At 38.5% G+C, this 17,335-nt stretch overlaps 1 protein-coding gene across 5 annotated transcripts in view; it reads left to right on the top strand.

Annotated features, from left to right (window-relative positions):
* The window catches only part of LDB2 (LIM domain binding 2), a 392,824-nt gene that overhangs the window by 291,934 nt on the left and 83,555 nt on the right, over positions 1-17,335 (top strand). For all 5 annotated transcript variants that reach the window (XM_011948824.1, XM_011948825.1, XM_011948820.1 and 2 more), the window contains exon 3: positions 16,395-16,567. In XM_011948824.1, the coding sequence (XP_011804214.1) occupies positions 16,395-16,567 (173 nt within the window). The remainder of the gene's footprint in view (positions 1-16,394; positions 16,568-17,335) is intronic.

Raw genomic sequence — 17,335 nt, forward strand, 5'->3', positions numbered from 1 at the left:
TTTCTGCCTTAATTTCATTATTTACCCAGGAGTCATTCAGGAGCAGGTTATTCAATTTCCATGAAATTGTATGGTTTTTAGTGAGTTTCTTAATCCTGAGTTCAAATTTGATTGCACTGTGGTCTGAGAGACTGTTTGTTATTATTTCTGCTCCTTTGCATTTGCTGAGGAGTGTTTTCCTTCCAATTATGTGGTCGATTTTAGGATAAGTGCCATGTGGCATTGAGAAGAATGTATATTTTATTGATTTGAGGTAGAGAGTTCTGTAGACGCCTACTAGGTCCACTTGATACAGAGCTGAGTAAAAGTCCTGGATATCCTTGTTAATTTTTTGTCTCGTTGATCTGTCTAATACTGACAGTGGGGTGTTGAAATCTCCCACTATTATTGTTTGGGAGTCTAAATCTCATCGTACGTCTCTAATAACTTGTTTTATGAATCTGGGTGCTCCTGTATTGGGTGCATATATATATTTAAGATAGTTAGCTCTTCTTGTTGAATTGTTCCCTTTACTGCTATGTAATGCCCTTCTTTGTCTTTTTTGACCTTTGTTGGTTTAAAATCTGTTTTGTCAGAGACTAGGATTGCAACCCCTGCTTTTTTTTTTATTTTATTTTTTTTTGCTTTCCATTTGCTTGGTAAATTTTCCTCCATCCCTTCATTTTGAGCCTGTGTGTTTCTTGCATGTAAGACTGGTCTCCTGAATACAGCGCACCAACTGGTCTTGACTCCGAATCCAATTTGCCAGTCTTTGTCTTTTGATTGAGGCATTTAGCCCATTTACATTTAAAATTAGTATTGTTATGTGTGAATTTGATCCTGTCATCATGCTGCCATTTGGTTATTTTGCCCACTAGTTGATGCAGTTTCTTTGTAGTGTCATTGGTCTTTATATTTTGGTGTGTTTTTGCAGTGACTGGTTTTTCCTTTCCATATTTAGTGCTTCTTTCAGGAGCTCTCGTAGGGCAGGCCTGCTGGTAATAAAATCCCTCAGCATTTGCTTGTCTGGAAAGGATGTTAGTTCTCCTTCACTTATGAAGTTTAATTTGGCTGGATATGAAACTCTGGGTTGGAAATTCTTTACTTTAAGAATGTTGAATATGGGCCTCCAATCTCTTCTGGCTTGTAGAGTTTCTGCTGAGACATCCTCTGTTAGTCTCATGGGCTTCCCTTTGTAGGTGACCTGGCCTTTCTCTCTGGCTGCCCTTAACATTTTTTTCTTCATTTCAAACTTGGAGAATGTGATGATTATGTGTCTTGGGGTTGATCTTCTCATGGAGTATCTTAATGGTGTTCTCTGTATTTCCTGAATTTGCATGTTGGCCCATCTTGCTAGGTTGGGGAAATTCTCCTGGAAAATATTGTAAAGTGTGCTTTCCAGTTTGTTTCCATTCTCCCCATCTCATTCTGGTACTCCAGTCAATCGTAGGTTTGGTCTTTTTATGAAGTCCCGTATTTCTTGGAGGTTTTGTTCATGACTTTTCATTCTTTTTTCACTATTGTTGCCTGCATGTCTTATTTCAGTAAGGTAGTCTTCAAACTGATTATTCCTTCTTCCACGTGGTCAATTTGGTTGTTGATACTTATGTATGCATCGCAATGTTCTCATGCTGTGTTTTTCAGCTCCATCAGGTCGTTTATGTTCCTCTATAAACTGGTTATTCTAGTTAGCAATTCCTCTAACCTTTTATCAAGGCTCTTGCTTCTTTGGGTTAGAACATGCTCCTTTAGTTCATCATAGTTTTTTATTATCCATCTTCTGAAGCCTACTTCTGTCAGTTCATCCATCTGATCCTCTGCCCAGTTCTACGCCCTTGATGGAGAGATGTTGCGATCATTTGGAGGAGAAGAGGCACTCTGGCCTTTTGGGTTTTCAGCATTTTTTCGTTGGTACTTTCTCATCTTGATGAGTTTGTCTAGTTTCGGTCTTTGAGGCTGCTGACCCTTGGATGGGGTTTCTATGGGAGCCTTTTTGTTGTTGATGCTGTTGTTGCTACTTTCTGCTAGTTTGTTTTTTCTTTCAATAGTCAACTCCCTCTTCTGTAGGGGTGCTGCAGTTTGCTGGAGGTTCACTTCAGGCCATATTCATCTGATTCGCTCCTGTGTCTTGGAGATGTCACTCAAGGAGCCTGGAGAGCAGCAAAGATGGGTGTCTGCTCCTTCTTCCAGGATCTCTGACCCCAAGAGGTACCCCAAGGGGCACCAACCTGATGCCATTAGGATGCTAGTAGGGTGTCTGACAACCCCTGTTGGAGGATCTCACCCAATTGGGTGGCACAGGTAGCAGGACCCATTTAACGAAGCACTTTGACCCTTGGTGGGGAGAGTGTGTTTCGCTGGGCGGAAACCCTCCCGTCTGTGCTACCCAGATTCCTCAAACTACTAGGAGGAGAAGCTAAGTTTGGTGGTCCGCAGAGACTGCAACCCTCCCTCCCGCTCTGCCTAGGGGCTCAGGCCCAGGGAGATCTGAATTCTGTCCCTGAGCCTCTGACTGGAGTTGTTGGAGATCCTGCAGGGAAGCACTGCTCACTGAGGGAGAATGAGTCAGGTTTGGGCCTGAAGAGGCACTCTGGCCGTAGACTGCCACAGCCAATGTGTTGGGTTGTGGGGACATGTGTTGGGTTGTGGGGACGTGTGTTGGGACCAAGCTGTCCAGCCTCCCTGGCTCCAGCAGGGGAAAAGCACAGCCTGGAGCTATAGAAAGGGGTGCCACCTTTCCCCTACCTAGGGAGCTTAGGTTGTTAGCCAGCTGTGAGTCCCAGTGCTGGCTGCTGCCCCTCTCCCAAGGAGCTCAAATGGCTTAGGCAGCAGGCAGGGGCAGCAGGTGCTCGTTGCCCCTCCCCAGGGGAGTTCAGTAGCCTTAAGCAGATTCCAGATGAGAGGCTGTAAGAATCTGCTGGTTCTGGGGTTGGGACACTAGACACCGGTGGCGTGGGTTCGCAAGTGGGATCTTCAGATCTGTGGGTTGCACAGTTCTGTGGAAAAAGCAGTTTCCGCAGTTGGGTAGCAGGCTCATTTACCGTCTCCCTTGGCTGGGGGCAGGGGGTTCCCCTTCCCTGCGTGGCTTTCAGGTAGGCCACTGCCTCACACTGTCCATAGGTCACACCAGCCTTCTAGTCAATTTTGATTGGAGAACATGGATACTTTGATTGCTAGTGAAGGATTCACTCGCTTATTATGGTTTTTTCTGTGGGAGCCTCCGAACGTGGCTGTTTCTAGTTGGCCATCTTGGCCCCGCTCCCCAGACCTTCTTATTAGTTTCTATTGATGACAGAAGAGAGAGAATGAAGCCAGAGAGAGAAGCCTGAGCTGTGACCTGCAACGGAGCAGCCCTGCCCCTGACTCGTGTGGTCCAGCAGATGTCCGGTGTTCCTCTCTCCCTGTCAGAAGGCCTCCTCCCTTCCTGGAGGGGATGGAGTGCAGACCGTTCAGAGATGTCATTCATCTTTAGGAATGGAGCCCCAGTCCCCCACTGAAAGGTGATGGGACAGCTTCAAGAAAGGATGATGGGATAGTGGCGGAATGTCTGGTGGGCTGGTTGTGTGTTTAACCTGTGAGAGACATTAGTGACGTGTAAGCACCGGCACCTAGGTCTAAGGATCAGGTTGACCAGGGCCATTTCAGAACGCATAGACTGCCCAGAGGCCGCTTTCTCTTGCCTAAGTCCTAAGGTTTTGCCTAAAACCTGCACACAGAATGTCAGACCCCACAGCTGGTGCCCAGGCAACATTTCAGACTTGGGTGGGTATCATTGGGCTATTCCCTCCTGCTGCCTGAGAGCCTATGCAACGTTAATTCTCTGTCGGAACGGTTGTTCCTTTTCTTGTAGACAATCCAAGGGTCAGAAGCACAGCCCCCTGTGGACTCCTATGGAATGTGAATCTGACCCTTTTTTTACTGCTTCTCATTTCCAAGGACTTTTACTTCCTGTAAAATGCCCCTGCAATGCTGACCTGGCATGCAAATAGAGTCTTTTTTGTTGTTGTTGTTGTCTTTTTTTTAAAAGACGTGTGATTTTCTGTGTGGAGTCGGATGTTTGTGAATCACACACATATAGTATGATAAAGTGGAAACCCCATCAAAACTAAGTTATCTTAGATAGGAGACTTTATTTTTTTACTTGCAGAACTCAAAATTAACTTTCAAAATGAATCTTTTAAAGTGATCACTCTAAAACCATAAACCATGTTCTGGACTAGAACACTGACATATGAAAATTCCAGATACAGGGCCCTAAAACCTTATTTCCCTGTTTTTGTGGTCTTGATTCTCTTGAACCTGAAATGAAAGTGGCCTTACCTCTGTGTTAGAAACCCGTGAGTATGCATAACGGGTTTGAGATTGGCAGACTGTCCAAATAGGTGTGCCAAGTCCACATTTATCCACTTGCCAAACATCTCATAAGTAGCTATTTACATCACAAATGTGGCATGATACTGAAATGATCAAGAAACGTTCTCTGCCTTCAGGGAACTACAGTCACTGAAGGGAAGACAATAAAATTGATGATCACAATGCAGTGTGATGAGTCCCAAAGTCTGTGCATAAACAGGGTATTATGGGAGTGATAAGTAGAGTTAACATGTGTCAGGCACTGTGCTAAGCACTTCACGTGCATAGTGTTAATACTTGCAGCTGCGCACTGAAGCAGTTATTGTATTGCCACTTTGTAGCTGAAGAAACTAGGGTTTAGAGAGCATAAATCATTTGTTCAAGGTCACAGTATGAGTAAGTAGCACAGCCAGTGTATGAATCAGAAACTTCCAAGGCAGTGCTCAAGTTTATGAACACTTTAAGAATATAAAGGAGAGAATGAGAGACTCAAAAGGGCAGGGAGGATGGTGTTGGAGCTGAGACTTGAGGATGCCTAAGAGTTTGGATAAAACAGAAGAGACCCAAGCAAGGCCCCCCTGGGTGGTGGATGCTGAGTGAGCAAAAGTTTCAAAGAATGCAAGTGCGTGGCACCACTAAGGAAGTAGATGAGATTGAAATGGCATTGAGAAAAGAGTGTGGTGGGGGAGAGCCAGTTTATTATTTTAATTCTACAAACCTTTCTTTTGACCTCAAAATCCTCTTTCAAGGGTCATATTTTATTAGCTTCTATTTTAGTAACTGCTTAACACTTTAGAACGAACGTGTTGTATAATATCCAACCCTGAAGAAAGGACCAGTTTTACCCATGTCGGCCTTCTCTCTACAGTAAGGAAATCACCTCTCTGACTACTCTTAGAATTGCTAATGGTTGATGATTCCTGGTTTAGATTAAACTGGAAATTACACACATATGTCTGTTTCTCTGGCAACATTTCTCTAACCCAGGTGAATCGTGTTGATATTAAAACACAAAATTCAATGACTTAGGGTGTCCCCATTGGTTTGAGTTGGAGAAGTCCTGATAAAACATATTGAAATAATTTTATAAGAATTCTTAGAGTTTGGCAACTTTGAAAAATAAAGGAGTCAATTTTCTTTTCTACTTCTCTAGTCTGGAGTAATTTTTCCATGTAGCCAAGTGAATGGATTTTGAGTAGATACTCCAAACCATCTGAAAAGGCCAAATGTAAATTAGTCACTTGGAGCAATAACCACATAAGCTGGATGCCTGTCATTAATTATTTACCTTTATCATTTACATGCAGTTAAACTTTTGAGTACTTGAGGGCTGTCACTTTGTGAGGGACTTGCTTTATGATCTAAATGGCAAAAAATTAAAAACTTGACAATATTAAGTGTTGATGAAGGTTGTGAGTGAAACAGGTATTATCAGGGCTGATAAGGAAGTAAATTGGTAACAGCAGTTTGAAGGACAATTTCTGGTACCTAGTAAAATAAAATATATATTTCCCTTTCTCAGGGTCTACCCTATTGAGAAAAGAATGTAAAACAATCTCTCATGTCCCTCAACATGGGAATAAGTAGATAACTTTGATAGAGCCATACTCTAGAATACAATGCAGCGTTTAAAATCAACGAATGAGTCTTCTTATGTACACTAACATATTTAAAGCCGAAAATGCATTATTGACTAATAAAAGAAAAATCCTGCCATATAAATACATTTAATATAATTTTGTGTAAATAAACACAAAATAAAATGAAACAAAATAATTTAAAAATCTAGAAGGCCAGGAAACATTGATAAAAAGGTGACCCAGGAAGTGGTGAAGGCACTGAGATTGGTGGGTATAGGGTGGTCAGGGAACCTACACTTACTGGTAACTGTTTTACTTAACCCTAGCTGTTTAAACAAATAAAGTTTGATATTCTAATGTCTTAACACCATAGAAAAGTATTTTTTGCTCCAAAGTCCAAATGAGTTCTCCCCAAATGTGGCAGCTCCCCCTCCTGGTGGTAATTTAGGAAACCAGAGGCTCCTCCATTTCCTGACTTCTCCATCCTTAGGGCAGTGAGTGGGGCGGGGAGCCCTCTGGAATCGGCCCACTGTGTCTTCAGTGTGTGAATGTCAGAGATAGGGAGACAGTGCACCAGTTACACACAGAAGGATTTTACTGGCCTGTCTGGCAGTGGGATTTCCCTTCTTGACGTCTATTCTGTTGAACAAAATGAAAACAATGGAGGTGTCCATTAGGCACTGGCCACAACTCTGTCATAAGACAGCACTGAGCTAAAAGGGAGTTTGAGGATTCTGTAAGGTCTAGCTCAACACCTGGAGAAAAGAATCAAATTTATTATGACGAGCTAGTGAGTACCTGTGAGAGTAATATGGTTTTTTCTTTTTGCACATGTATTACTAATGTGACTTAAGAACTAATTATAATTAAATCAAGACATAGAAATTAACCAACATTGATTGATTAAAAACAAGTGTTCCATTTTATTCCACCCTAACTCCAAGTAAGTTATGTAGTTTTACTTCTCTGATCATGGAATTTCTCTCCTATTAAAAGGAAGGTGTGGAATATAATCACATATAACCTAATTACTTTTATTAAATAATTGTCGAGATTTTATATTTTATTTTTTTCCACATCTGTTAAGTGCCATTCATGATCACTAATCAAGAGCTAATCAGTATTACTATAGTTGAGATCATCCTACTCGAATCAAAGAAACATGTTAAGTATGTTCCTTTTTAATGATTTTTTAAAAAAACATAGAACTAGCTAAAGTTGTGTTTTAAGACCTTTAGGAATCCATTGGGATTAGGAAATGCTGCTGGGAATTACTGGACTAAACCTTTTGCTGGCCCTATCTTTCTAACTTAGCATCCAGCAAGTGGCTCAAATAGGGTGCTGCTTTTACTGACATTTGTGAAAGGAATGAATTAATTCATAAGTTAAATTTATCCAAAAATGTGGTATATGTGTGCATAAGAGAAAGTAAGGTTTATGCTAAGAGTTGAAAAGGTACTCAATAATTGATAATACATTAATGAATAGTTTTCAAAAGGAAAATTATTTTGTTACTGAAAAGGCATACAGTCAAATTAGACGTTTATCAGGATTAAAAAGAAAGAAGTCATAAAACCAAGGAATAGAATAATTGTTTTTCTTTCCACAGTAAGTAACAAGATCTCAAATCAACATTTAGTACTTCCCCTAGTCCTAGATACATTCCCTAAAACTATCAAGGGGAAAAAAGGATGCCCACTACTTCCCTCATTATTTAAATTTTTTTCTGAACATTTTGTTATACATATACACAAACACACACACACACACATATATATACATATTTTCTCATGTTATTGCAATGTTATTGCAATATATATACATTCTTATATATATATATATTCTCATGTTATTGCAAGGGTTAGAACAGGACTATATATAGGAAAGGAGAATCTATATATAGGTAAGGAGAAAGGGAACAAAAATATCAATATTTGGGAATAATGGATTATTTGGCCCAGAAAACTTTTTAAAACCTTCCCAAAACACTATTTAAATATTAATGAGTATTCAGTTAAATGCCTGGGTTACAAATGGAAATAAAATTTTTAAAATTCCATTAACCATTTAGCATAACTAAAATATTCAAGGATCTTAAGAAATGTTAAGTATCCAAATATAGAAAACTACAAACCTTAGAGAGTGCAACATATTTTTTATTGGCCAGGCACTATGGCTCATGTCTGTAATCCCAGCCCTTTGGGAAGCGAAGGCAGGAGGATCCACTGAGGCCAGGAGTTCAAGACCAGCTGGACCCCTTCTCTATAAAGAAGTAAAAAATTTAGCCTGTCATGGTGGCACCTGTGTTCTCAGCCTACTTGGGTGTTTGAGGCAGGAGGATTCTTTGAGCCCAGGAGTTTGAAGTTACAGTGAGCTATGATCGTACCACTGCACTCCAGCCCAGGTGGCAGAGTGAGACCCTTTCTCTAAAAGAAAGAAAAGAGAAAAACTATGTAATTTTTTAAAGATAAAAATAAAGATTTAAACAACTGGACATACATTTCATATTCCTTTATAGGAAGATTGGATATTGTAAAGATGTCAACTTTTTCTTAGTACATTTAATTTAATTTGAATCAATCTCTCTCCGTGTTTCTTTTTTGAATTTAACATAATTACTTTAAGATTCATATGAAGAATAAAAAACAGAGTACAGTTATGACAATGCTGACATAAAAGAGTAATACAGAGGGCAAAAATAAATCTACCAGATGTAAACTACACCCTAAAATTTTAATATCTAAAAGGATATTGTACCATCATAAGAAGAGAGCAAGAGCTCTGTGTAATGGAGTAGCTCATCCAGATGAGATCTTCCAAGGTATAAATATATAACGTCTGACCAAGGCAGCAGCCTAGGTGATGGAAATATACCACCTTCTCTAACTAATGCTGTTGCTTCTCCCGGGACCACTCTCTTTCCCTGCCCTCTATGCCTGATTAACATCTCTGCATCCCTCAGCGTGGGTCTTTCTCTGACACCTCACTCTTTCCCCATGGACTCTGTACTATCTTTATGAGCCATTAGTAACAGAGCATGGACTTATTATGGAAGTCATTAAAGGACTTCAATTTCATACTTACAGGGTGTTTGATTCATACTAAGAAGTCCAGTTAGAAGGAGGTCTCCATTGCTGTGGACTTCTCCTGTACAATGTTATTGTCAATACTTTGGATCAAAGTCGAAAGAGTTTTGCCACCATGAAAGACACACATCTAGAATAAATAGCCCATAGTATCACTGACAGAATCAAGATCCAAAATAATCTGAATATGTCGAAGTACTGGGTTCAATTAAATGAGATGAATTCTATCAGGTTTACATGTAAGCTCCTATGACTTGGGACCTATAAATTCACACACTTGTTGCATTGACTCATTCATTATTGTGTGTCAGACAATGGGGAAACAGGAGAGACAAGATGGAGCCATGACACACTTTTAATTGGTGAATTAATGATGCTAAGAATTGCTTGATCAAAAGCTCTGTAACAGCAGGAATGGGGTCTGTCTTAGTCATCTTTGTTTCTCTAGCGCTTAGCACCTAATGTGAGATAGGGTGACTGAAGTCTTGGTCAAGTTACAAAAAATTTGGTAGATAGAAAGTGGAAGAAAAAATGCCTATTAAATTTATAAGAGGATCAAAAATTTTTATGGTGTTTTGAGACCATGCTGGCAGCTGGAAATGCATTTAGGAAAAACAGAGTAAATTATATCATTGGCTAAAATCTTTCAATGTCTTGACGTTGCACTAAGGATAAAATGGAAGCCATTTGCCATGGTTTAGAAAGTCCCACATAATCTGACCCTGCCTCTTTCTGTGACACCATCTCTATCATCTTGTTCTCTTTGACCACCCTCCTGCCACAGAGTCTTCTTTCTGATACCATAACACACCAAACTCATTCAATCAAAATTCATTCCTGTCTTAGGGCTTTTGCCCCTATGGTTCCCGGGCCTGGACCTCTTTAATTCCAGATCTTCACATGGCTTTGTTCAATTAGGACTCATCTCCATCATCACTTCTTCACGGCAGCCTTCCAGACTGGCCAATCTAAACTAGTTGGCCTTCCCGAGCCATCAAGTTTATTCTCTGTCTCCTTACTTGTCTATTTCTAGCACCTAGAACAATATCTGGCCTGTAGTAGTTACTTAATAAGTATATATGAAATAAACAAATCTTTGAAATAGCAAGACAGATCATCAGAGAGAAAATATTCAAGTAAATTAGTTTGGTTGAGAAAATAAGTAAAAGGCATATTAGAATGAAAGTCATGCCAATTTATAAAAGTAAAATTAATTCATTAATTCAACTTGCATTCCCTTCATCAAGAACAATGAGATCTACCTTGAACTAGTATCACCCCCATCACAGGTCAAGCATATTTTACTTCTATTGTTTTGGCTATATATAATGGTCATTTACCATAAATAAAATCATCAGTCTTGTTTATCTCACTCCTAGGAGCATATTCATTTGCAGGTCAGCATAATGCATTTACTGATTTCTGAATACAGATAAGTTTAAAGTTTAATGACTCTTGGTGTTTATTATGTATCTGAATAATAGAATTTCCATTTGGATTTTTGACATATAGCAGAACTACAGTAGCTTTAGCAGAACCACATAAAACTACCCATATTTAGCCAACGAATTTATCTATTTTCATGTTTAGATACAAATTTTTTAAATCCTAGTAAATAATTTTAATATAATTAAGTTTGCCTAATTAAAAACATATGCTTGGTTATATGGTTCTCTCTTTTCAGAGTTGCAAAATCATTAGCTAAATAATGATCATATGTCAAATGGCATTAATATATTGTTAGTTACAAATTTTCCTCTTACTTCACATTTTATTAAAATCAGACTCTCAACTCCTTTTATTTCTTGGAAGCGAATTGTCTTTGAAACACAGAAAGTACAGGCATTTAAAATTTTAATTTATGCCCCCAAATTAAAAAGTCTGACATTAGATGATGGTTTCTCAAAAGACTTGTAGAACTTCAGAGCACTTAAACATAAACTTGAGAGTCGCAGTTTGGTAAGGGTATTTACCAAGAGCTTAGAGTCCCAGCTAACAGACTTCCAGAGAGTTAGAAACTCTCAAAATAAGAAGCAATCACTACGTTGATTTCCCTAAAAGTATTTGTGTATGTCTGTTTTACCACAACCTCACCAGGTTTATGTTTTAATCTTTTTGTTATTATTTTAACTTTGTATTTCAATAACTAGTTTGAATATTTTCCTATGTGGTTATTTTCTACATGCAGTTTCTTTCATGTGAATTACTTATAAACATCCTTAAGAGTTTTTTTTAATGCATTTCATAATTACTAAAAGAGATAAAATGCTCTAAAAGGCAGACCTTCTGCTTTGGGGAGGATGCACAGTAGTTTATGTCTTCTTTATGATCTCCCAGCTTGTATTACACCATTTTGTTTCTAAACAAGGAAAAAAGTTAGTTAACATCAACAAATATCTGGTAGATATCCTAATATCTACAAGTAATACCTACAAGAAAAGATAGAAGCTAGATCCTGCCTCCACCACACCGTCACCCTATCAACTTCCACAGCAAGAATTTCTGGGGAATATGAATGGATATAAACAAAACAGAACAACAATGAAAATCTCCCTAAGGAGCTTGAAGGCAGGGATCCACAGCACAATTAGCTTTGAATAAAATCTTAGCTATTTCTGGACTAATCATATTTACCTATAAAGTGTAGGGTATAATTTAAACATTGTTTATACACATTTCAGCACCTGAATAATTTAATGTATGATTTTCTTTTATCTTTCATGAATACATAGATAAATAATGTATGGTATATTTTACTCACCTAACATCACAGAAAATCTTCCTGTGTTATCTGGCTCTCCACACTTCCCAACTTTTGGAGCTTTGATCTAAATGTGTTAGAAAAATACCATCGCCTTTGTAATCTACTATAATCTTAATCTCACTCCAACAATATTAAAAAATTAATAATTTTTAATATTAAAAATTAAAAATATAAAAAATTAAAATAAAAAATATTTAAAAAACAAAAGAAGACATAATCCTTTTCATAGGAGCACAATGTAGATGTATATATATCAATATTTAAATTATTTTAATTCCAGGGATAAAAGTATAAATGTAAAGTGTAACTTTGACATATGAATGTAACACTGTAAAATCTAAATAGATTTGGAACTGGTGTGGCTGTCGAGTTAGGTGACCGCTGAACCTACATCTGAAATGTTCACTGATTTAGTCATTTGTATCTGACTGTGCAATGCAGTGGCATGGTTGACTGCATTAAAAGAACTTGCTCATCTCAGAGCTTCTGAAATGATAAAATTGTACATTGAATTCAGGATACAGGAGATAGTGATAAAGAGTTCAAAATCATAAATCCAGTTTTAAGCTTTATCAGCAATCACATCATGTTATAGATACTTAGATACTTGCTACCTCTCCTGATAGAAATGAATTTGAAAGGCAGGGACAAAAATCTAATTCAAATTCAAAAATGAATCTGAAAGAGAGGGACAAAAATTTGTGTTTGCAGCATCGACCATCGACCATGGAGCTTTATACCTACTCCAGGTTCAGTCAATGTTTACAGAAGAAATTGATGAATGATCAATAGAATGATTTCTTCAGGCGCATGGGATTTTGTTCTGGTTGCCTGTCCCATTCACTGCACATTATTTATTTATTGCACATTGCGTGCATGCGTGCACAGTGTATGCATGTGTTTCTTGTATTTTTGATTGCTCTCCTTTGTAGAACAGAAGCTGTTGGCAAGTATAGTCTCTGTGGGAAGCAGAATAGTGCCCCCTGCAAGATATCTGGGTTTGAATTCCTGGTATCTGTGAACGTGACCTTACATGGCAAAAGGGGCTTTGCAGATCTCATAAGTTAAGGATCTTGAGATGGGAGATTATCCTGAATTCTTTGGGTGGATTCAGGGAAATCACAAGGATCCTGAAAGTCAAGAGGGAGGCAAAAGAGGGAGTGAGAATGATGCCTCGCCAGGCCCCAACTTCCCCCTGTGAGTTTTGAAGATGGAGGAAGGGGCCACATGAAAGGTGTGTGAACATCCTCTAGATGATGAAACAAACAAGAAAATAGATTCTCCCTGAGAACCTCCAGAAAGGAATTCAGCCCTGCTGACAACCTAACTTCAGCCCAGCAAGCCCTATGTCTGATTGTCAGGACTATGAAATAATAAGTTTGTGGTGGTGTAGGCCACTACGTTGGTGGTAATTTGTTACAGCAACAACAGGAAACTAATACAATCTCTGACACCTTTTTAATCTCCTGCAGCTTCTAACACAGTGTGTTGCACGGAGAGTCAGTTATCTCTTGTAGCTGATCGCTCTCATCACTTCCTCTTTATTCTCTCAGTGTTTACTACTCTGTCCATGCCGGAAGAGGACTGCAGTGGTCAGGATTTCTCTATTTGCAAATGACAGAAATCCAACATGAACCAGCTTGAGCCAATTAAAAAAAAAGAAAGAAAGAAAAGGAGGGGCACACCTCACACAAGTGTGACCTCTGAGGGATGGCATTGGCTTTATTCCCAGCTGAGACTAGGGCCCAAATCAGCCCACGAAGCCTCTCTGTCGATTTGTTTTGCTTTTCTTCTGTATTCAGCCTCCTATATTTCCATGACTTGCAAGTTTTTCCTGGCAAAACTTCCCTCTTTCTTTCAGGGAAGAATTCTTATTTGATTACCTTTGTGGCTAGTGTGGTTGAAAATTATCTACTGACACATTAAAAAACACCCCAACACATGTTGGCTTAAAATACAAACATTTCTTTTATTTACTTATGATTCTGAAATTTGTGCAAGGCATGTCAGGGACAGCTCGTCTTTGCTCCATGTGACACCAGCTTGAGGCAGCTCAATTGGAGCTCAAGGATTCACTTCCTGGACAGCTTCTCCCATGTGAGTTAGTGCTGTTTGTTGGCTGGAAGCTCAGTTGGGGTTGCTGGCTGGAAGACTCAGTTCTCCTTCACATGACCTCTCCACATGACTAGGTTGGGCTTCTCATGGTCTGGCAGTCTTAGAGTAGTAGGACTTTGTATGTAGCAACTGACGTCTTCCTGAGAACAAAGTGAAAGCTTCCAGTTCTTTTAAAGGTGTAGCCCAAAACTGATACAAGGATATTCATGCCACATTCAATTGATTAAAGCAGATCACAGGGCCAAGCTCAGATTTATGGAGAGGAGACTACATACTCAAGGGCGTGAATACCATTGTCATGGTTTACTGAGGCCACCGGACTGTGGGTTTAGTCCACTACGGTAGATAATGAACCTTTGTGACTAATGGTCTAAACAGGACCATGGAAAAATGGGAGGGCAGGCTCACAAAGGAAACAGGACTGAAAACAAACCTCCAGTATCCATGGCAACCATTTCCTAGAGTGCTAGAAATTATTCAATAAAGCAAAGCTATGTTTCTCTTTAAGTGCATTTACTATATAATTTGTACATTTTCTGGATTTGGGAAGTAATTAAAAACTTAGGTTTAAAGTTAAAGACTCTCAAACGTTTTTCCCTTTCAACTTTTATTATACTATGAATGAAAACGATGGTGATATGTAGCAAGCAGTGCTCTAAAGGAATTAACTTGTGCAGGATTCATGATAAATAAAGTATAATGTTCCTAATCCAATGGTGGTTATTTGCCATAACCTTTTTAATGTGACAATTCTTTGGCCTACATCTGCATTTTTATAGTTTGCATTTATTCTCAACAGTATGAATCCCAAATTGTCAAATTACTTAGGCTGATTTATGATAATTAGCTTTAAGTTAGAATATTTGAAATGCATTCAATTACTTTTATCTGTTTAGTGAAGTACAATACGGGTTTTAGCATTACAAAGTTTTCTTTATAATATTAGCTATGCATTTGTTAAAGGACATGGTGGACTCAAATTACTCTCATTTGAATTTTATATTTAGAAAATGAGCATGCAGTATTAGAGATTAGGCAGTATTTAGAAAATGCATGTAGAAGGATTATCTAGGATGGAATCACTGAAAATCCTGGAATATTTAGCACACACTTGTTGATTGATTTTACCTGCAACAAATATGAGGCAATAACAACTGTGTAAATTATTTAGAGACTAGTCATCCGTATGGGGATTCCTTAAAATCATTTCAGAAAACAATTTGGCAGGGTATTTCCTTTATACTTATTTTTTCCAAGTTCATGTACAAAAGAGATACAGATCCATACAAAATGGATTATCACTGATTCTTTTAAAATGAAATTAAGTATTTTAAAACATTCAAGTGACGATTGGGTGATCTTTCCTAGCTAAAGCTTTCTTCGGTAGTTTATTTATCTTAAACATTATTTTTGTCTTTCAAAGGGTATTATATAGCGAATGTAAGAGATTTATTAAAAACCTTGGATTGCTTGAGAGTGCTTTAGAACTTTGCCTTAAAATCTGCACATAGGCAAAATTCCTGATATTATGAGTTGGGATTTCCAGTGTAAGAGGATTTCAAATCACTGCTGAGAAAAGGGCTTGTTAGAGATTTCTAAGTGTCCTATGTCAGAAAGGCCCAGCTACTTACACAATCGCTGGAACTAAAATGGGGCAGGACCAGACACATGGAATGAAAGAGACCAATTTAGACCAAGTGAAAGGGATCAACTTCTCTTAAAATGAGCCTTTTATTCTAGAGAGATATCTTATACAGCTCCAAAAGCAGATAGAATAATCAGCATTTACATAGTTATGGATCTCTTTGTACATGAAGATGGGGATTATTTTTTAAAGATTTTCATTCTTTAAAGCAGTTGGGAAGAGCAGATATTTTAGGTGTTTATAGACATGCAGTTAGAGACCCCAAATATTTACTTACAAGTCATGTGACCTTGAAACATTCAAAATAACCTCCTCACCCCCCACCATAATAACAGTTTTGGGTATCAGTCCTGCACTCTCTTGGGGTTATTCTGAAGATCCAATGAGAGAATACCAAAATACTTTACACACTACAGAGCATTATGTTATTAAAATTTATATTATCACTACTAATAATAAAAATAAAATATGACTGGGTAACTGGCCTATACATGATGCATTAAAAAAGTCCAAGTAGATTGGAAGTGTCTTATTTTTACAAACATGTTCACTCCAAAAGTAGACAAGGTCCAAAGTAGTTGATGCATTTCCCCCCTATTATTTTTAAAGTACTAACCCTTATTTTATTGACTTGCAGTGGACACAAAATCTGGAGAGATGACTGGACACATTTTTCCTGAATAGTTGGGGATTATATTTTATTAACTGCAACCCAGAAGGATCATGGCTGGTTTTAAAGAGAAATTTGCCTCTTGCTATGGTTTCTTGAGATGATCAGTATCCGGTTTTAGGAGGTTTGGCAGTGGTGTTGGGTGTGTGGGGCTGGTGGGATATTTTTGTTAATGGTTTGTTTCTCTGTGTTTCTCTCCCAGCTATCGGCAGGACCCTCATCCCCCGTTACTTTAGCACTGTGTTTGAAGGAGGGGTGACCGACCTGTATTACATTCTCAAACACTCGAAAGAGTCATACCACAACTCATCCATCACGGTGGACTGCGACCAGTGTACCATGGTCACCCAGCACGGGAAGCCCATGTTTACCAAGGTACAGGACAGGCTCTGTCACATGCCCGGCTTTTCCTACTCTGAGTGCATTAAAGAATAATCATTATGGTTTTCCTATGGAACCTGGGGCTGATTGCTCATCTCCCAGACACTTTCAACACCATGAGAGAATCTTCCTTGTTTGTGACATGGCTTGACTCTTGGGGTGAACACTGTTCGAAGATGTGTGCACAAGATACTGAGCACATGAAAATCAAAGAGGAGGGAGCCAAAAACTAAGAGGAAGAGAGGTTCTACTGCCTTTTAAATTTTAGTTGCTAGATTAGAATTGTCGTTTTATACAAAATATCTACTATAGCTGAAAGAACATACCCTGTTTTTGCGTGGTCAGCATTGTATTTGTGCTTTGTTACTGAAATAACTTTTTGGAGCTGAATTCAAATTTGAATAAGGGAAGAATCCTCTAACCATGACCCAACTGTAATCTGTAAAGGAACATAGAAACTTTAAAATGTCAATGCAATTAGGGAATTCAATAAGCAGCTGAACACGTATACTTATAAAAGAGTGAATGAGGGGAGGTCAAGTGTCAGGATCAGATTATCACAATGTTTGAGGCTGAATTCAAAGCCCCATGGAGGCTGTGAAATGAAAAACAGAAGAGACAGATCTTTAACCTCATCTTCTATACATTTTAGATCTACGATGCTTGCCCTACATAGACAATTGACATATGGAGTGTTCCCTCTCACCAAAGACCTTTCTGGAACACTACAGATAATCTCTTTATGTCCTTTTGCAGGTAGAA

This window comes from Colobus angolensis, unplaced genomic scaffold (assembly GCF_000951035.1).
Source record: "Colobus angolensis palliatus isolate OR3802 unplaced genomic scaffold, Cang.pa_1.0 Scaffold284, whole genome shotgun sequence".
Lineage (NCBI taxonomy): Eukaryota > Metazoa > Chordata > Mammalia > Primates > Cercopithecidae > Colobus > Colobus angolensis.